This window comes from Trifolium pratense, linkage group LG4 (genome assembly GCF_020283565.1).
Source record: "Trifolium pratense cultivar HEN17-A07 linkage group LG4, ARS_RC_1.1, whole genome shotgun sequence".
Taxonomy (NCBI): Eukaryota; Viridiplantae; Streptophyta; class Magnoliopsida; order Fabales; family Fabaceae; genus Trifolium; species Trifolium pratense.
The window spans coordinates 4059136-4081180 of record NC_060062.1 but is presented as its reverse complement, the minus strand read 5'-3'; the positions used below and the strand labels follow the sequence as shown (position 1 = coordinate 4081180).

The 22045-nt window shown below is 32.2% G+C and overlaps 3 protein-coding genes across 3 annotated transcripts; all 3 read right to left on the bottom strand.

The window, feature by feature from the left end:
* Positions 1 to 4948: 4948 nt before the first annotated feature.
* LOC123920869 (zinc finger protein ZAT3-like) lies at positions 4949 to 5986 on the bottom strand. The gene is made up of 2 exons (XM_045973196.1): positions 5410 to 5986; positions 4949 to 5355 (listed from the first exon to the last, which is right to left on the bottom strand). Exons 1-2 carry the CDS (start codon positions 5984 to 5986, stop codon positions 4949 to 4951), a joined length of 984 nt encoding a protein of 327 aa, XP_045829152.1.
* A 1330-nt stretch (positions 5987 to 7316) lies between these two features.
* On the bottom strand, positions 7317 to 9750 carry LOC123921235. The gene is made up of 6 exons (XM_045973688.1): positions 9553 to 9750; positions 9392 to 9472; positions 9162 to 9290; positions 9008 to 9070; positions 8082 to 8206; positions 7317 to 7762 (listed from the first exon to the last, which is right to left on the bottom strand). Exons 1-6 carry the CDS (start codon positions 9640 to 9642, stop codon positions 7570 to 7572), a joined length of 681 nt encoding a protein of 226 aa, XP_045829644.1. The 5' UTR covers positions 9643 to 9750; the 3' UTR covers positions 7317 to 7569.
* A 3076-nt stretch (positions 9751 to 12826) lies between these two features.
* Positions 12827 to 19622, bottom strand: LOC123921234 (protein DETOXIFICATION 45, chloroplastic). The gene is made up of 13 exons (XM_045973687.1): positions 19065 to 19622; positions 18659 to 18966; positions 18396 to 18574; positions 18150 to 18285; positions 17051 to 17147; positions 16865 to 16965; positions 16101 to 16264; positions 15591 to 15662; positions 15317 to 15433; positions 15123 to 15218; positions 14915 to 15036; positions 13411 to 13468; positions 12827 to 13020 (listed from the first exon to the last, which is right to left on the bottom strand). Exons 1-13 carry the CDS (start codon positions 19379 to 19381, stop codon positions 13009 to 13011), a joined length of 1779 nt encoding a protein of 592 aa, XP_045829643.1. The 5' UTR covers positions 19382 to 19622; the 3' UTR covers positions 12827 to 13008.
* Between the last annotated feature and the right edge of the window lie 2423 nt (positions 19623 to 22045).

Sequence of the window (22045 nt, the reverse complement as noted above, 5' to 3'; positions counted from 1 at the left end):
TTGGGTCTATCTGTCTAGATAAGATGGTATTAGTGAGTTAATGATGATATATAGAATCGGGTGTAGGATTTTATACTTTCTGGGTAGAAAAAGGATATTATTTCTAAATATCGATCATATATCCTCGTATCGTATATCTAGCTCGTAAGCATATTTTAGTTTGGGATAAAGTTGCTCAAAAACTTGGAATTGAAAAAACAAATAATCAATGGCTTATTTTGTATATAATTACACAAATATACACCACAATTTTACCTCCTGATGATTCCGTTATTTTCTAAGGATGAGGTTTACCTTATTTGTCGTAAAACGTGTCTTGACAATTTTGGGGAGCATATAGTTCATTGTTAGAAGCTTTTTCAGGCTTTAAATACAAGCATGACTTGGTTAGAGATGTGTTTTTTGATATTTTTAGGCGTGCAAAAATTTTTGTGAAGACATAGGCACTGGTGAATTTTTTGACCGACCGACAAGAAGGGAGATCGACGCTTTGTCCAGCGGATATTCTGGTGTATGAATGGGTAGGTGTCAAACATGCTTGTGTAGATTTGATTGGAGTTTCCCCATTTGTGGGACTGAGGGTCGAAGATTTTACCGTGGGACAGATAACCCACAAAGTTGCTTCAAGCAAGATGGTCAAACATGAGAAAGCGTATTTTGACAATCAACACGTTTTTATACTGTTTGCATCCGACACTTTTGGCTTTCTAGCACCAGACTGTAAACATTTTGAAAAGAGTTCAAAAGTCATGCATAGTAATGTTATGTCGCCTATCTATTAATGTAGTTTTTCAAAAGTTAGGTTTTGCTATACATAAATGTTTAGTGGCGCAGCTTGTTATCCGTCTACCTTTTGTTCATGGTAATTATTATATATAAAGTATTATTAAATAATATCAATATAATTTTTTCAATCTTATAACATTACGATATCTCTGATGAAATCTAGACTGAAGTAGCTTTTAATTTTTTTTTGTTACATAAGTATCTTTTAATTAATATCAAGTAGCTTTCTATTTTTCCTATAATGTATATGAAAATATTCAAATGGGGTCCGGGTGTTGGATATTAGTGAATCTATATTACAATTTACATCCGTAATCAAGATTCTCTCATTTGTATTTTATTATTATTATTAGCAAGAAAAAATACTTATACTGGGTCCATGCTTGATTTCTCTTTCTTTTTATTTTCATTATTTCTTCTTCTTCTTCTTCTTTTTTATAATATTATTTTGATTACTTCTGATTCTTTTTCATTCTAATTAAAAAAATCATAATACTTTAAGGGACGTAAAATGGGCAGGTAGACTAAACAACAATGAATCGGATTTGATTTATGAAATCAGATACTAATCTTTTCTCTTCGTAAAAACAAATAATTCGTTATGGCTATAGATTCGAAATGACACTATTCATCAGCTGCGTATCCTTAAGTTGTTCAACTTTTATATATGACGATGATTATGATTATGATTATGATTATGATTATTATGATAATAATATATAATTCTATCCAAATTTAGTAACTGCAAGTACGATTCAAGCCGAAATTATACCTTAGTGCTTAGTGGTAGAGATTCAGAAAGCACAAAAAGAGTATTTGATTTTTAATTAATAATTAAGTACATCAATTATTGCACATTATAAATGGTACGTGATGATTCTTTTAAATGCACTCACTAACCATAGGATAGGAGACATGAGGTCATACTTGTTGAGCTGCAATATTATTTTTGAATAAGATAGTTCAATGATAATAAGTTCTTTTCAATTATTATTATAAAATGAATTAGGCAAAGTCACTCTTCAGTTATTTAACTTACTTTAAAGCATCGGGTCTTAATTTATCCCTTTTTCTAATAATTTAAGTTTCAAAATATTTGTTACTAGTTAAAAAAAAAGTTTCAACATATTTGCTTATTGACATTTCTTGAGTTTCCATTTGATTGACTCTGCAAAAAAAAAAAAAAATACATATGTGGCTAATACAATGCTTATGCATCTGTTATGATATTTATGTGACAAGTTAATTTAGGTACTTCCTAGTCCTAGAGCATCTTCAATGTAGTCCTTTACTTTATTCTAAGTCTAAAGAACATGTTTCAAATTTCTTCCTAATTACAGTGGAATGATATTGGAAAACAAGTTGAAGAACAATTTTCCTTAAAGAATATGTTTCTACAATAATTATGTCAAAAAAGTAGAAATGTAGAGAGAAAAATAGAGAAACAAATCATGCATAAAACTGAGGTTAGTGCTTGGAGGGAGAGTATTCATGTCTAAGAGGGGAAGGAGAGTCGGGAGAGTGAAGTTAGTGCTGAAAGATTAGAATTTACTAGTACTTACTCCATTCATTCAAGACACGACAATAGGGAACTGATTTTGCCTTCTCCGAACTCGATAGGGTTTGAATATCTTTATACCCACCCTGATTCTTGACGAGGGTAAAAAAAATAGAACTTCGACGACTACATATCTGGTCAAGTTACCCCTTTCGCCACCCCTCATAAATTTGTATTAAAAAAGGTGTAAACTCAAAACTACCTCGTTTCAACAATTTGATTTTTTTAAAAACAAAAGAAATAGATGAAACAACTTATTTAAGGTACAAATTAATTTAATTTAAAACTTTGTTGATAAATTTGTAAGTTAAGAGAGATAAAAATATGATACAAACGGATCGAGAACAAGAACAAAGTTTGAAGTGGATACTACTAATGTTCTCATTACGTGTCTCGCCTCGTATTTTGAATTCGGAAAAAACTCAAACTTAATCAACTAAGATTTTCAGTCAAAGTTGGGGCGAACTCAAACGGTTACCTACCATTACCAATAGATATTTTTATTGACAATAGCGCCAAAATGGGTTTGTGTCGTAAGGACCACAACGAATCCCAAATGGGTTTTCAATCCCTTGCTAGATTTGGGCTCCATAAAATTTATTGGCCTGCATATGTTAATTGATTTTTTCTTTTCGCCCCTCCAAAGCATATCCCCCCATGCATCTTTAAATTTTCAGAATTTTACATGTTGAATTTCTAGAATCTGAAACTTGTTTTGAATTCTAGAACATAAAATCTATTTTTAATGAGAAAAATCTATTTTATTAAGTTGTTCACGTTGGTAGTTATTGATATTCACAATTCTTCAATTGATATGAGAAATCAAACATTGCACCAAATATTCTGGATTATTCTGCTAATGCAAAGTCAGACACTGCACATAAAGTTGTGAATGTTCCAACTGATGCAAATTCATACATTGAAGCTAAAGTTGTGGATCCTTCTGTTGATGCGAACCATGCATTGCAGTTATTAAAGATAATCATTTCACTAATTCACACATTGGACAACAATGATATTGAGTAGCTATTAAAGATCATCGTTTATGCGTAGAAAATTTGAATAAGCAGACAAGCCACACATGATATCATATAGTAAGCATATTTTTCGTTGGCCAATAAGACTCATATTTAACTCTACTTATCGTTGTGCAATTTGAGGGATGAGATTAACTAACACACACGAAAAAGTACTTGATTTATCTATATATGAGGTATTGGCTAGTCAAGTAGAGAACCGTTTCAAGATTTTACATGTAACTGAGTTCGCTACTTAAGTAGAGAATTGCAGGGAGTGTCAAATTTCTAACTTTTATAACAACTACCCCAAGCGGTCCTAAATACATGAATTTTATAATAAATCTAAAAAGTGAGATGTTTTTTATATATAGGATCGGAAGGAGTACTACTTAAATAACGCAAAAGTAAAAATAGAATTTAGCAGAGTGCGCTAGAAACAACAAAGCACAAAAAGAAATTCCCTAATTTTAAATGACATCTCACATTTCTAATATGTTTTGGACTGGGCTTCATCCAACACATCTGATACATTTCAAATGTTGAAGCTCTTCCAATAAATTAACAATGGAATCTATCTATCGATGATCATCATAATAGTAATATATTTCTACGCCGTCGATAGACAATAGACCAAGGAAGCCACTCAGTTGATTGCACTTTTTTTTTTTTTTGACAAAACAATTTGTTTAGAAGCGAGTTCTTTTTACGATAGAAATGTACTAATTCATTTCATTGAAAATCAAGAGTAATACATGTTACTTTGTGACAAAAAAACAAGTAATACATGTTGGAATGTCCAAGATAAAGTTGAGAAATGAAGTTATACATGGTCGCAATTATAAAAAAAAAAAACTCCACATAAGTGTTGTTACAAATGGAAGAAAATATGGGATGAATTAGACTCCACCAGACAGACCACACGTTCTGAGTCCATAGCGAAAATCACTTGCTTGAAGGCCTCACGTACGTACTCACTCATCCACTCCACTTCATTGCTCCTAGTAAGTAAGCCCCATTGCCTCACCTACAATGTTCACTTATATCTGATTGTTGCATTTGAAAATCAACCCCTTACTTTACTGCCCCCAGCAATTCCATAAACAAAACATTTATTTTCCATTTTAAAAAAAGTGACAGCTTATTATTATCTAATAATAAAAATGTTAAAATTAGTGTTACAATTAGCAACATAGCTCAATTGAGAAGCATTGCCCAAATTGTAGCTAAGCAAAACAAAATAAAGTGATAAAAGAATGGCTTAATTGATTAAATATGGTATGTACATATTGAAGAGAACATCAAATCCTAAAATCGAGCATTGAATGGGAGGAGGAGGAGGAGGAATTAGGGTACAAATAAAATGAATAAATGAACAAAAAATAAAACATACATTAACATTTAATTAATGATCAGTTGCAGTATTATAGTAATTGATGAATGAATGCTTGTTGGCAAACATACATACATACAGGAGCAACATAGTATTGAAATGGAATATTAGTAATAGTAGTAATTCTAAGTAAGTAAGTAATTAAAGCAATAATAATAGAAGTTGTTTGAGTAATTAGTAGTAGTAATTACTAAATTAAAGTCCCAACCTCAAATCAAGAGAAGAGTCATCAGGATCATCATTATCATCAGGTGGCGGTGGTGGTGGAGGAAGAGGGAAATTCAAGTCAACGACATTAACACTAGAAGAAGACTTATTGTTGTTGGATGTTGTTGCAGCAGAGTCCAATGCTGCTGCTGCTGCTACTACTCCGCTGGTTTCCCCTTTCTCCCAGTGACACCTCTTATGACCACCGAGTGCTTGTCCGGTGGAAAACACCCTAAAACATATGCTACACTGGTGGTGTCCTCCTCCTCCGCAACTTATCTCATTAACCGCTTCACCTTCCACATCACCAGCATTATAACCGTCACGCGGAACCATCATCTGGTTGTGGTGTTGTTGCTGTTCATGATGATGATGATGAGAAGAAGAAGCAGTAACTAAAGCATGATCTCCTTGAGTGGTTTGTTGTTGTGTCCACGTCATCATTCTGCTAGTGGAAGCGGTTATTGGAGTTGTATTGGCGAAACAGCCCTTGACATTTTTGTGACTTGCTCTGTGTCCACCAAGAGCCTGATGCGATCCAAAAACCTTATTACAACACGAACACACAAAATGACCATTATTGTCTTGATGATGATGATGATCTACTACATCATCAACTCCTCTGGGTTTTGAATTTGCAAGGAAAATCAAACAGGAAGCAACTTCATGATCGTTAGGAGTCATTGTATTGACGAATGAGTGAGAAGAAGAAGCGCTTTGAGTGTGTTGTTGTTGTTGTTGTTGTCGTCGTCGGAAATTGGGAGGAGGATTAATGCCTCTCCATTCACGTTCAGGATGACAACGCATGTGACCAAAAAGTGCTTTAGATGACCAGAATTTCTTACCGCATTCAGTACAAGCATTGTTGTTGTTGTTGTTGTTGTTGGCTGATGATGATTCTGCTTCATGCTTTCGCTTCTTACCAGAAAGAGAAGAAGAACATGGACGATTATGTTGTTGATGATCTTTCTTCTTTTGTGAAGAAGAATCATCACTATGATCAGAAGAATTATCTTCTGATTTCATTACTTGTGTTGTGTTGTGTTGTGTCTCTGTTTTTGTTTGAAGCAAAAAAACTAACCAAAAATGATGCATTCCACTTATGTAACAAACACACACACACACTCCCTATCTCTCTCTCCAGCGGTTACTTCAACTTCCTCTCCTTTTCAATTGACGGTTTCTTTTTTTCTTTTTTCTTTCTTTAATTAATTAATAATAATCCGGTATTTATTTATTTATACCCTAAATCGCGATTAGTTATCATATGCATTACAACTTTTCAAATCGTCATGTATCACCCATCCATCGTCTTCATTCAAATTCAAAATAATGTATAACCCCATCCAATCCATCGTTTTGATTTAAAAAAAAATGCATAAAACAGATAGCTAATTCTCACAAAAAAAAATAATAAATTAAAAAAACAGATGGTTATTAATTACCTTGACAAAAAAAAGAACCAGCTACTGACGGTCTAAAAGGAGTGTTGTCAGTTGTCAGTTGTCACACATTTATCTATATTACATTCTTCATTTTTCAATTTATTTGTTTCATGTGATCATTTTCCAATTTTGTTTTTGTATAAATAATTGCATTATATATAAAAAATGGATCAAATAAAAAAAAGTTAAACATCTATATATGTAATCCATTGTAAAAAAACAAAAAACAAAATTCATAATTAATCCCATAAATAAAAAGTATTGAAATGATAACATTAATTCATGTAATCAATAAAGAATTTATCAACATTAATATAAAAAAAATTTGGAAAAATAAATAAATTATGATATTACGCTTCTGCTTTCTATTAATAAGCAAATGAGACCCATATATTAGGACATAAGACTCAAAATGTCATGAAGCAATAACTGAGCTTCACTCAAATCATTCTAGTTCTTAAGTTCATGATCATACTTTGTGGTCCTATTACTAAGTGTGAACTGCGACATATTTTCACTTTCCTATGATGAACTGTGTGTTATGTTACAAGTTCAGGATGTCATGTTTCCATGCACATGCAATGTAGTGAATCTTCAAAATTTGTATAGATATCTTTTGGCAGCTTTAAGATTTTGCACCAAAACATTCAATAAGCTTTCAACAGATGCCTGCAGATGCGCTTGCCTAAGTTTGAAACAATATTCTAAATTGTTTTATATCCTACTAGAATAGATACAGCGTCAGCATAACTATAATCTTCACGATGCTCTACATATAACAATATAAGTGATTTATCTTATAGAATTGAATCGAAAATAGCGACAATTTATTTTCCACAAGAATGCGAACCCAAATGATTTATCTTATATGCTTCTATTTTTTCTAATAATAATCACTGTGGAGTATGTGATTTTAGATATTAAAATGTTTAATTGGAAAATAAATGGAACCTCCTCTATCTCTTCCACACTAAATCCAATTCCAATAGTAATCATTTATGATAAACTGCAAACTAATTTCCTAAAGAGTAATCATCTTCATAAACCAAAATAATTGATAACTACTCCAAAATGTTTTGGAAATGATAATAAACTATGTAATGGAAAATAGGGGATCAAAATCCAACCAAAGTTGCCTTCACACTAGACCTCAAAAGTCAAATATCAAATGACTCCCCTGAGCTCTCCGGTATTCAGCGCATATTGGCGGTGCTGGGACAAGATTGGGGCCACTTGAACTGCATCTAATACTGAAGCCAAGTCATCAGAAGCGGGTTCCTTCTGTTTAGTAGCTGCATGCAGAATTGTTTGCAAGATTTGCAGAGGATCCCCATGGCTGACAACCAAAATTGCACATCTGTAGGACATGGAACACAATAAATTAATTGATACTAGAGTATGAATAAAAATACCAAAACATACTTAAAGATATAAGAACAGTCTTGATGCTGAATAATATTTTATAACCATAGATGGAAAACTATGTGCGCTAGATCACAAGTCAAAATTAAAAAATCCACTATTTGAAATTTTGAATAGTATTTGCATGTCAAAGTGAATCTTTTGTTTGTCAGCTTGAACTAACTACAGGGCCTAATATATGTTACAAAAACCTGTGCTAGAAAAACAAGAATACTACAAGAATTTCAAATGATATTTAAGGTAGAAATCAGTACCCTTCAAATTCCGACTCCATATCAGCCATTGATTTTGCAAGTCTAGAGGCAACATCCTTAACACTTTCCCCTCCTTCTGGACCAACAAAAGGATCTTTCTCATCTATTGCCCAAATCTCTGTATACTGTCAATGAATGGAAAGAGACAATCATTAAGTTTGCCAAACTAAAGTTGGTTTTAGCATACTTTATTATATTATATAAAGGGGTGGTGTTAGAAAGGGTTGAAGGGAGATAGTGCATCAAGCTGTTCACAAGGGCCAGCTTGATCCCTTCCCCAGGATCTACGATGAGCAAACCCCAGGAGAGCCACCGACTCCAACTACCGTCCATATACGATCCATACTAGATCTGACCAACTGTCCATCCTACATCCTCTATGTTTTTGACAGCCCATCTTTATCAGAAAGTTCCTGCCGTGGCAGGGTCCTAGAAAGGGTTTATCAAAGCAGTCTTAGCTTTCATTTGCAAGAGACTGATTCTCAGACATAAACTTATGACCATGTAAGCACATAGCAGCAGCTCCAACTTTTGAAATAAGGCTAACTTTACAGAATATGTAAGTAGTGGTACTGAATGGACTTGATCAGAATCTGACCACAGTTATGCATAATTTGATATCATGATTTCAGAAACAGTTATGAATATCAAGATTTTATATCACGATTCACGATTGTGATTGCATTGGATCATTGATATTACAGATAATTGGTCAAAAGTGGGCTTAATAGTAGCTATAGAGACATCAAAAACATTAATGTTGGGGCACAAATTGCAAGTGAGTGACATTTTTATAGAATCCTGCTAATTATCCAATACCTCTCTAGTGAGTCTATACCAATTATGTTGATATAATAGTCATGGTGAAATGGCAACAATACAGGTGATTCTAAACAGAATGTGAGTGATTGACCATGATGACTTACTTTATCATGAGATAAAAGCTCGAAGGAAGGACCAAAGTAGCGCTCTCGAAGATCTTGGATGACCTGCGTAAAATGGGGGTATTTCAGTATTATGTAGTGTGCATGAATGAAGCATGAAAAGGTGAGTCACTGAGTGAGTGAGTGAATAACTGACCTTACAGTGAGGAGCATGAAAAGGAATGTTCAATAGAGTAGCAACAACATTAGCAGTATGGGTTGTTCTTGAAAAGGGGGAGTAACAAATACGCACATTAGCAAGTGGTATATTGTTAGCCTCTAGTTCCTGCTTGCTTAATCCAATCAAATCAAATAAAAAGTTGTTAAAATAAAATTGAAGAGATGATGGAGGAGGTTAGGTAAAACTAATTAAGGTACCTAACCAACCTTTAGAAATGAATTAGCGGCGAGTTGAGCTTGATTAACGCCATCAGGGGCCAATTGAAATTCAGAGCGAATGCCATTTTCCTGTGATTTATAATAATAATAATAATATTAGAATTAGAATGAATTGAATAAGGTGAATGAATGATTGATTATTACTGTACCATGGAAGAAACAACAAGGCCTCGCTCGTTAGGAATGCTCTTCCCATGCCTCAGAACCCAATATTTGTTCTTTAATGATACCACAGACATTCTTTGATTGATTGATTTATTTCAATTTCAATTGCAGCAGAGGAATCAGAATGGTTACTACTAGAGTAGTAGTAGTACTCCCTCCGCCCCCAATTTGATTGTTGTCACATCTTTCACCTTATTTTTCTTATTAATAAACAGAAACAAATTGTTATAATTTTTACTATTATACAATTAAAAATATTAATCGTCAAAATTATGCATGAACAATTGGACATACGTGAAACAGTCAACTGTGTCAATCAAATTGGGATGGAGAAGTATTAAAAATCATTTTCATAATATCATAATAATAAATGCTAATCATAATTATTGACCACATTAATTCAAAGTTGACCGTATTAATTTTTAAGGCTACTTCCTATTCTGTCTGATAATGAGTGATCCATGTAAATGCATAACTTTGACGATTAATATATTTTATTATATAAGAATAAAAATTTGATATTTTGAAAATACTTATCGAGACGAATTCAACATAAAAAATATCAAAAAAACTATGGCCTTCGTTATACTAACTATATGAACTTCAATGCCAAAAAAAAAGAGTTTTATTTTTGTCATCTTCTGGGGTGCGCCCTACGAAATTACCATACTACCCCCATCCGCTACTTAGATCGCAGAATACTGTCCGGCGTTCAAGTGACGGATGTGTTAAAATTCTTTAATTTTTGAACTAGTTGAGATCTCACACCCTACCAAGATTTTTATAACGTCCGTTACTTAAGTAGCTGATGTTGTAAAATTTTCTCATTTTAGTTACTTCAAATATGAAAGTTGTACTTCAAATGTAAGACTTTTTATGAAAATTATACTTGAGACTTGTTTTATATATATGAAAGTTGTACCTCAAATATGAGACTTTTTATGAAAGTTGTTGTTTTATATATGAAAGTTGTACCTTAAATGTAAGACTTTTTTGCTTTATATATGAAAGTTGTAGTAAGACATTTTATGAAAGGTGTACTTCGAATGTGACCACTAAGTAGGACGTGTAAAAAATGAGATTTTTTTGAGTTAAAAACATCCTACCAAGATTTTTATAGTGTCCGCTACTTAAGTAGCGAATGTTATAAAAATTTTGGTAGGGTGCTTTTAACTCAAAAATTACTCATTTTTTACATGTTCGCCACTTAAGTAGCGGAAGAGTAAAATGGGAAACTCGTAGGGAGCGCCAGCAACCAGTAGGGTGGAAAAAGTAAATTAAAAAAAAAACTATACGTAAACCTAAAAAAAAAAAAACTATATGAACTTTCCAATTTATTTTTTTACAAGATGAACTTAGACGTAAGTAAGGGTGTTGACTGGTCCAAATGAACCGTTTATTCCAGTGACTCATTTGGTGTTTGATTAAAAACGATTAAACAATGCACTAGTTCAACTTTATATAGTAGTACTGTATGCTACAAGAAACAAAAATTAACTCTCCAAATATACGGGTACACTGCCAGGATCAAACCATGTAAAATTGTATTTGCTCTATTTTGGAAATGCAGTCAAATGCCAGATTAACATTCAAATAAATTTCCTCAAGTTAAATTCAATTTATACTGGCCTCTTTTTAATAGCTGTGCCTGCATGCAAAAACGTAATGTAACCGGTGATACCCTATATTTAACACTAATTTTCACATGGAGCATTAGTATTTACACAAGGATTACATAACCAGGATGGTCTTCTTATCTCTACAATACTTGACTGTACTACACTGCATTTTGTTAGATAATAATATTATTAGGGCTTTAAGTATTGGGCTTTATATGTTAGTAGTTTAGTAGTCCATTAGGAATTATTATAAATTATTTTGTAATCCTTATTTTGTCAAGTAATGCTATTATAATATTATTGAAACCCTAGCCGTCACTTTGTGTTTCTCTCTGAACTTTAACATGGTATCTAGAGCAAGGTTCGATCCGCCTTGAACCACATGTTGGCTTCCGTTGTGAGTTCCCAAAAGTTTGGGAATATGTTTGCTCTGCTCTTTGATGATTAGTGGTCTGGTTAGTCCTTTTGATTTGTTTTATTTTTGTTAGTTATTTGGTTGATTCGATTAGAATCTTGTAGGCTGTTTTGTTTTCGCATCCTATTGGTTCAAAGGTTCTTTAGGGATGGTGTTCTTCTCGGTTTGATTTGCTTTTGTTCGTGTTGGTATGTAATTGATATTAAGAACAATGATATCAATTATTGGTAAGTAATTGATTTGCTTTTTGTGTCCAATAAATTGATGTGGTAGAACACATATTGCACCAAATTCTAGAACAGTGATGAAAGCTTGTTCTCGGCTAAAATTTGATTGGTTTGGTTGGTTTCGTTTGATTTGTTTTGGTTTGGATTGATTTGATTCTGATTGGTTCCATTTAGATCGGTCTATTTGATTCGTTCGGTTTAGTCATGTTCTGTTTAGTTTAGTTCAGTTTGTTGCGGTTTGGTTTGATTTGTTTGGTTATGTTTGGTTGAATATCTGAATCCGGTGAGGGAGTACTCACAATCTGAATCCGGTGAGGGAATACTCACATTGAATCCGGTGAGGGAATACTCACATTGAATCCGGTGAGGGAATACTCACATTGAATCCGGTGAGGGAATACTCACATTGAATCCGGTGAGGGAATACTCACAATTTGAAATTTGAATCCGGTGAGGGAATACTCACATTGAATCCGGTGAGGGAATACTCACATTGAATCCGGTGAGCGAATACTCACAATCTGAATATCTGAATCCGGTGAGGGAATACTCACAATATGACTATTTGAAACTCTGAAACTCTGAAGCCTGAAATCTGAAGCCTGAAGTTGAATTTGGTTCACCACTTCGGTTAATGCAATTAGTTAATTTAGTTTATTTTCAGGGTTGATTTTGTGACAAGCTCCAAGCTTAGTAAGCTTTAGCTTGAGGGGTAGTATTAGAAATAAAATATTTAGTTAGAGTAGTTTGATTTTCGTTTTTTGTTTGACAAACTCTCGATGATTATCTGATAATGCATCGTGAGTTTGAGGGGAAGTGTTAGATAATAATATTATTAGGGCTTTAAGTATTGGGCTTTATATGTTAGTAGTTTAGTAGTCCATTAGGAATTATTATAAATTATTTTGTAATCCTTATTTTGTCAAGTAATGCTATTATAATATTATTGAAACCCTAGCCGTCACTTTGTGTTTCTCTCTGAACTTTAACACATTTGATGTACTATGGATTAGATCAGAAACTGATTCATTACGAAGTGCTTGTAAAAACTATTTCCTACATAAGCACTGCAGAAAAACCAAAATTGTAACTTAACATCTAAATATTGTATCCTGTGCAGATAATCATCCTGTAAAACATCAGGTCCACGGTTTCATTCATAGTCCCCCCGTCTTAGAATTAAGAGACCATCTGCAAACATGAGTTACAAGATTAAGGTGCCAAATCTACAATAGATATTAATATATATGGACTGCAGACTATATGAAGAGCATAACTAGCACTGGTTCAACTTTATATACTAACAGGAAGCAAAAATTAACTCCCCCATATACGGGCACACTGCTTGGATCATGCCATATAAAATTATCAGTTACTTTTCCTCATTTAAACCATTTTTTCTCCTCAAACGTTTTAGGTTAAGGAACATACAGCAAACAAATAGATATGCAAAACCAAGGATAGAAAAAAATTCAAAAAATCAAAAGTTGAGTGAAAGATAAAAGCCAAGAATGATGTTCACTAAATTTTGGTCATTCATAATGCACAGATATGTGATGAATTAAACAAATACACACTGACCTCTGCAATCTGGAAATCCTTGTGTAGAAACCACCAAGGACCATTCTTTGATAGTAATCTGAAAAAGTAAAAGCAATAATCATTCAACAACTTAAAAGAGCTTAAACAGTACAACTAGAAGATGCAATAATGGAGCCATGCTATCTTGCATCAGTAAATTTATGAAAGGATGGGATGATACTCACACTGTATACTTCTCCATACAAATGCTTTACGATCTTACTTCAATATTTGACAATCAATCTAACTAATATCAACTATGGACTCAGATATTCAAACAGCCCATCTCAACAAAATAGTATTAAAATGAAGGTGCTAGTACAATTTCAAACTAAACTATACTAGTACACATTTTATTCATACTTTTATCATTTAAATACCATATGATCGAATGAGTTGCTCTGATGCACAGATACGTCACTTTCGTCGCAGTATCCGTGCCGGATATTTCAAGATACGCCCAAAATACGTATTCAAAAGAGTATCCGAAAGCAACCATTTTAAAAAATAAAAACAAAAATCACAGATGTGTCTTAAATACGCTGGAATATGTTGCAAATAGAGGAGACGATACGCCATAAGAAGCAGAACAGAGCATTGTTTCCGTTTCCATTCCGTCAGTGGCCAGCGCAAACCAGAGCAGAGCACTGTCTCACTGTTTTTGTCTTGCTTCTTCCTCTGTTTTTCCATCACAAGCATCATTAACTGTTATTATTCACCGACTTACTTGCTTCCCTTGCAGTTTACAACGAGCCACTGACTTCTGCCTCTTTTTTGGAAAAATCTATTTGCAATTGTAATGTCTAAATATTCTATGCTTAGTTTGGAAAAAAAAAAATTAATCCTTTAGTAGTTTGGATTTTTTAAAGTGGGTGATTTGAAATTGAAACTTCTATTTTATATTCCCTCCGTTCCAAAATGTAAGTCACTTTTGCCAAATTATACAAATTAAGAAATGTAATTAATGTTGTATGGAAAAGAGAAATCATGAGCTAGTTTACAAAATTGTCCTTTCATTAATGGTATAGGAAAGATAAATTGAATAATTAAAAGAAGAGGGAGTAATAAATAGTTAAGGGTATAATAGGAAAAATAGCATTAAATGCTTCATTGGTAATGTAAAGTGACTAATAATTTGGTACAAATTTTTTCCTCAAAGTGACTTACATTTTGGAACGGAGGGAGTAATTACTACTAATATTTTGTGGAGTTTATAATTTTTTTACACATGTATATGTATTGTATCTTATATTTTCTAATGAACAACGTATTGCCGTACGTATCATATCCGATACTTGTATCTTATTTGTGCATCATAGATGAGTTATCATGGGCCCACCATGCATAAACTAATTATTCTATAATATAAGATAGACAAATAGTTGTGCATTAAATGGATAGATTTACCTATTTTGACAGGAAATAAATAACATGAAACATTTCATCATGATGCTTACAGTTACATACATCAATACATGGATGCAGCATTAATTTGTCATTTTACCTGACAGAACCAGCAACTACACGAAGTGCCATGAAGAGAGTCAAGCCCAGCCATACACCTTGAAGGCCAAAATGTGAAGGGGCATATACCAAAAATGCTGAGGAGACTGCTCCCACAAACATCTACAAAGCAATTATCATATAAATTAACGTTTCAAAACATATTACCAGGATAGGAACATTGTAACAAATTTCGACAAAAAACATACCATGGAGAGAGCAGCATATGGGAAATCAGAAACACCATAATGGAGACCGTCAAAAACATAAGCAAGTGCATTAAAAGGTTGAGAAGCGCTGACAAACTGGCAACAATCACATATACGTTATAACGGTGTAAACCAATATCTTAGGCAGACATAGAGAAGTGCCGACAAAAACAAACAAAAAAGACCATACATACCAACACTCCAGTTCTGACAACCTGCAAGACTTCTAAGTCCTGGGTAAAAAGGGTAGCTAAAGATCCAAAAGATACACCCAGAATTGCAGTCAAGCAGATGCCTGTCAGCAGTCCAATCTGGAAAAGGACATCATCAGGTTCTCAAAGAAATTTACAAAACATATTACTATTTAAATAAGTTAAACAGCCATGACATTCCTACATTGTAAGAAAAACTAATGAATGAAAGGCATCAAAGGCGCAAAACTTAATGCACAAAAAGGAAAACACTTGCCTTTAATACAAAATGAGTAATTTCCTTCACAGCTTTGTATTCATGTCTTGATAGAGAACTTGCAATTAGGGCCTATGAACAGTAACATAGATGTATAAGAAAAAAGGCATATGCAAAAAACAAGACAGTATGAAGAAAGTGATTGCTCTCAGGTTCGATTCTCTCCGGTGCCAATTTGGATGGGCTAATTTAGCTTCTTCAAAAAAAAAAAAGTGATTGCTAAGCTTAAAAGAAACTAGGGTGTTAAATTGTTAAAAGGTGACTCAAAAGGACTGAAATTTTAGCAAAGGTTCAATGACATGACATCTGTCTAAATAAAAGGTAACTGTGACAGAATTTTTCTGTATGCCATTATAGTCGGCCTTTTGTTGGTTTAACTTGTTTTATAGCAAGACACCCTATAACCATTACAAGTTTAAGAAAATGAAAAAGGAAAAAATACACAAGGCAGGGGGGATTAAAGAAAAGGTAAAAAATAAACATGTTTTTAGATAAGGGGTGATTTATTACCTGACCAGATGCAGCCAAAGCATCTGTAAGAAGAGAAAAAGCTAACCACACTTGCATACATATTTGATGTGCAGCCATAGCTACTGGACCATGACGAGTAGCCATTGATGTCCCCAATGTCATGGTTGTAAGAACAGCAAGTGTTCTTCCAAGAAGGAAACCACCTACAGCAGCCGACGGATCATGACTGAAACAACTACATTAACCTAACAGAAAGCTAAATAATGTACACACTAAAGTGAAAGAGAAATTATCATGTGAAAATTTTGTTTACTTTCAAAGAGAGAGGTAATGCAAGACAGTGCTGCAAATGCATGGCAGAAAAAGTATTGCATTACATCATGTGACAAAATGCTGCTAAAACCAAGTAAAAATAAAAAATAAAAGACCTACAGAAACCAATTTGTTCTGGTAATGCTATTTGCCTAAATACTGAAAAGTTACAAACAGAAACCAGAAAGGGAAAAAAAAAAAAAAAGTAGCTCGTTTTGTATGGAAACAGTTGTTAAGATCTCATTTCGCATCTACTTGTGATCTTCCCTTTTTTCTAAGGGAGAAAAGATTAGTTTAGGAGAAGAGCCAAATGCACTCTTTGAACTCAGGTCTTAGCAACACATATCAAGTAAACAGAAACCCTGAGAAAGAGACAACTCCTTACCAGACTTAGCAGATAACAAGTATACACCATTTGCACTCTTTGAACTCAGGTCTTAGCAACACATAACATGTAAGCAGAAACAACCAAGAAAGGGACAACTCCTTACCAGACTTAATATAACCGCCAAATTGTAGGTTTCCCATTTTTGGAGGTAGTAACACAGCTCTCTTATTTAGACACCAGATCATCAACAAGGTCCCAATATATCTGACACGTGAAAGTTCCATCTTCATTAGAGTTAAGTTAAGTCAAAAAATAGAGAAAGAAAATAATGCATTTGAAATGGTCATACTGAGAGAGAACAGTGGAAATGGCTGCACCGGCTACACCCAACTTAAAGTAATACATAAGTAAGGGAAACAAAAAGACTGCCGAAAGATTACCAATGCCTGCAATTTCATAAATGTATTAGGAGGACACATGCATACAATATCTAAATATCATGAATATAATTTTAAAATTTATTCATTCTTTGAAACACAGTAAAACAACAAGCACCCTTAAGATATCGAAATATAAATTGTTCTACATTTTTCAATAAAATTCCAACAAATTAAAACATTATTAATATACCCTGTTCACCCTTCAGCGAACATACCATGGGTATTTTTTCCCTAACGAGTTGCATTCAGCCATGATAAATATTGGATAAGAAAAAAAAAATACAATATTAACAAGAGCATTGCATCATTTACCAAACTTAATGCATTATTTTATATAGAAATCCAGTGATCAGTATAAACATATTCCAATATGATTAAACAGAGTAGTCTTCCTTCCCCTTCTTTCCATATCAAGCTTACAAACAATTCACAGGCTTATCAAGCTTACAAACAATTCACAGGCAGCCACTCCCAGCTTCCTAAATAACATACAATTAAGCTCTTATACAGAAAGACTTTTGTACTGCCACTCCTTACTACTACAGGCTTGTAATATGAAAGCCCGGGCAATAAGGCCACAATTATGGAGAATGAAATATTCAATAATTTATGTGAGCTAGGCAGAAAATTTAAATTACTTACTGTCTCAAGAATCATGGTTATAAGAAAGGCATTCAAAAGGCTAAAAAAGAGTCAAGTTTTGAAGCAGATTATTACCAAAGCAAGGAAATGATCCAGTGATCGCCTAATTGTTAATATGTTTATTATTTGTATAGATTTATGTAATCTCATTAAATAATCATAATAATAACAACTAAACCCACTAAAAAAAATAAAATACAGCTACTCAAAAACGCAACATGCAGATAAGAAAATGTTGAAAGGTTTGAAGCAGATAATGGCAAGGCAAGGTATTAGAGCATATGCAGAAGATAGAGCCCATAAAACAAAAAAGATATTCAAAAACACGAAATTAGCAAAGAAACACACATTAAACGAAACACTTGCCTAGACATATAAAAGGAGTTTTAGTATCTTTAAAACCACGAAAAATTCCTTGAAGAGCCAAAGAAAGCACAACTGCAGGAGCACCAAATGCTCTTAAAGAGAGAAATTTCTGTGCTGGAACAAGTGTTGGATTTCCCTGTTGACAAGGATAATTAATTATTCAAAAAGCACATTACAATCCATCCTGTTACAGTCTTATATACACAAAAATGATTAGCGAAGACCGTGTTGACATGAAAAACATACCGGTGACACACCGATTAAACGAAGAAATGTTACAGATCCAAAATACAAAGCAAAAGCCTCAAAAAGTCCAAGCCCCAAAGCTAATAGCAAAGCAGTGGAAACAGACGACAACTGGTTTCTTTGATAAACTGCTTTGAAAGGATTACCATTACCAGTAATTTCTATACTACCACCCTGATCTGCAAGGAAAATCAAAGTCATTGGATAATGACATAGTAATAAAAAAGTTAAGAGATGATTGATAGATGGATTAATTAAGTAACCTGAAGCAGAAATGTTTGCCATGTCTTCAGCAACAAAAGAAGTAGCAACACTAAGAAGTGGAATATTAAATAGCTTTGAAATGATGTTAAAAATGGAAACAGAAACAGCAGCGGAAGCCAATTGAAGAGTACCAAGTCGACCAATGTAAGCAGTTTCCATCAATTGAGCCATTGGATCAATCGCTTGTCCAGCAAGTGCAGGCAAAGTTAGCAATATAATCTCACGTTTCACATCTGAAATTGATTTGAAGTAACCTTGTTTTTCATTTTGATTCTGATTTTGAGTTTGGTTGACAGATGATAATTGACTGTGAGAGAGAAATTGAAAGAAAAATGAGAGAAATAAGTAGTAAATAGATAGAAACAAGAGAAAAAAGAGAGAGTGAAAATTGAAAGAAGGACTTACGGTGTGGCTTCGGCGTCTTCGTGGTGGTTGTGATGAGAATCATCGAGAAGAGAGTGTTGTTGTTGTTGTTGTTGATTGAGGTGAGAAACAAAAGAGGGTTTAGAAGAGCGAAGGGTTAAGAAGCGGCGGGAATTGTTGAGTGAAAATAAGTGTGGGCCATAACAACTATGAAATTTACTACTACTACTACTACTACATGATGATGTATATGATGATGATGATGATGATGATGATGAAGGTTTATGTCTATGGTTGAAATTGAATAAGGTGAAACTTTGACATTGAGAAGAAGAAGAAGAAGGTTTCATGTTCATCATGCTTATGATATGATGATGATGATGATAAGATTAGTTACTAACTACCTGTTTGAGTATTCTGCTGTGCTGAGTGAGTAATACAAGGAAGAAAGAAAGTTCAATTCGATCATTTATGATTACTGAATTCAATTCATACTATACTATTACTAATACACACAGACAGCAATTAAACAATTTTTAATACTACTACCGCTGGCTGCTGCTACACACCCAAAGCAAAGCCCACAGAATCACCTTTTCTGGGTTATACCATTTTTATTTTTATATTTATTTTTGGCTTTATTACATTTTTATTTGTCTCTTTCATTTTTTATTTATTATAATAATTGTAATCAACTATTTATTCATTTATTTTTTTTAGTATAAAAATATTAATAATTAATAAAATAACAAATCTCACGACTAAAAATCTTTTAAATATTAAACTAAATTTAAACAAAAACATAAGTTAACTTTTAATTTTAACATAATTTCAATCTTATCATTCAATCCTCATATATCAGTAAAAACATAGGTCTTGTAAAAATCACCAAAAAACTTATGTCCATGTATTAATATATGAGTATAAATATAGTCCCATAAAAATTATTAAAAAATAGGCAATCATATTAATATGTTAGTGAAAATATAGGTCTCACAATAATCATCGGAATAATTAGGTCATCGTATTAAATATGAGTATAATCTGTAATATTGTAAAAAAAAAAAAATAGACAACTTAATTTTTATTTTATTTTTGTTACAAAAAACTTAATTAAAAAATACATAGGTCCCCAAAAATCATACAAAAGATTAGGTTCTTGTATCGTATTAATATATGGTTATAAATATAGGTCTACAAAAAAATTGTAAAAAATTGAAAAATTCATTAATAAGAGTAAAAACATAGGCCCCGCAAAAATCACACAAAATATTAGATCTTTGTATTAGTATATGATCATAAATATATGTAATGTAGAAATTATGAAAGAATGACAACTTTATTAATATATGATTAAAAATATAAGTCTCGTAGAAATCAAAAAAAAAAAATAGGTTCTCGCATTAATATCTGAGTATAAATTTATTACCAATTTATTTTTGTATAAAAATAAATTTATTTGAAATAGTGCAAAAAATATGAATTTATTGGTGAATTAAGATGAGGGTATAATAGGAAGATAATGTGCAAAGATCTACTTTCTTAATTTAGTGTTATCATTCTAACTGAACACTCGTAAAAAAATGGAAGGAGTAAAATATTAAAATGGAATTAACCACCTCAAGAAAATTTTTAAAATACTGAAATTATTTACTAACTTTCAAATATGACACAAAATACTCATTAAAGTGATGATGTGTCATATTATTAAGCAGGGGTAACATGAGATTTTCACATGTATCTTATTTTCTTAGGTCCCTGTATTAATATATATATATATATGAGTATGAATATAGTCCCGTAAAAATTATTAAAAAATAGGAAATCTTATTAATACGTTAGTGAAAATATATGTCTAACAACAATCATCAAAATAAGTAGGTCATCGTATTAAATATGAGTATAACCCGTAAAATTGTAAAAATAAATAGACAACTTAATTTTTATTTTTTTTAGTTACAAACAACTAAATTAATATATAAATAAAAGTATAAGTCCAGTAGAAATGACACAAAAAAAATAAATTCATATTAATATATTAGTATAAATATAGGTCTCGCGGATGTTAAAAACGAACGGACAAACTTATTAATTTGAGTAAAACACATAGGTCATGCATAAATCACACAAAAAATTATGCTTCGTATTAATATATGAGTATAAATGTAGGTCTCACAAAAAATAGTAAAAAACTGAAAACTTCATTAATAAGAGTAAAAATATAGGCCTCGCGGAAATCACACAAAACATTAGATCTTTGTATTAATCTATGAGTATAAATATATGCCATGTAGAAATTATGAAAAAATGTGCAACTTTATTAATATATGATTAAAAATATAAATCTCGTAGAAATCAGGAAAAAAAAAACAGGTTCTCCCATTAATATCTGAGTATTAATTTAAGTCATACATAAATTATTAAAGATCAGTAAACCACCTCAAAAAATATTAAAATATTGAAATTAGTTATAAAAATATCTAATCAATGTATTGATGACACAAAATATTAAAATGGAAGTAACCACCTAAAGAAAAATATTAAAATATTGAAATTAGTTATTAACTTTCAAATATGACACAAAATACCCTTGAAAATGATGATGTGTCAAAAAATAAAAAAATAGCAAATTGGTGATTTCATATGTATTTTTTTTCCATATATTGTAGATGTAGATAGTAAATAAAAAACTCCGCACATAACATATACAAATAAAATAAAAACTCTACAAGTTACACCAACAACATAAAGGATGTCAACAAAACTATAATTTAATGAAAAATATTTTTTTTACTCCCTTCTTCACCATCTAAAATACCCTCAATTTTCCATTTCGGGAGTTTTTTTTTTTTTTTCATTCCCACCCTCTTGACACGATATTGCAAAGATCGATGAACATTTTTTTAAAAAATTATTATATCAATCAAACTTGTTGTAAAAAATCTTAAACTTAAAGTTTAATCATAAAACAAATAAAAAATCTAACACATTAGTTGAATCATGTGTCAAGAATTTTATACATT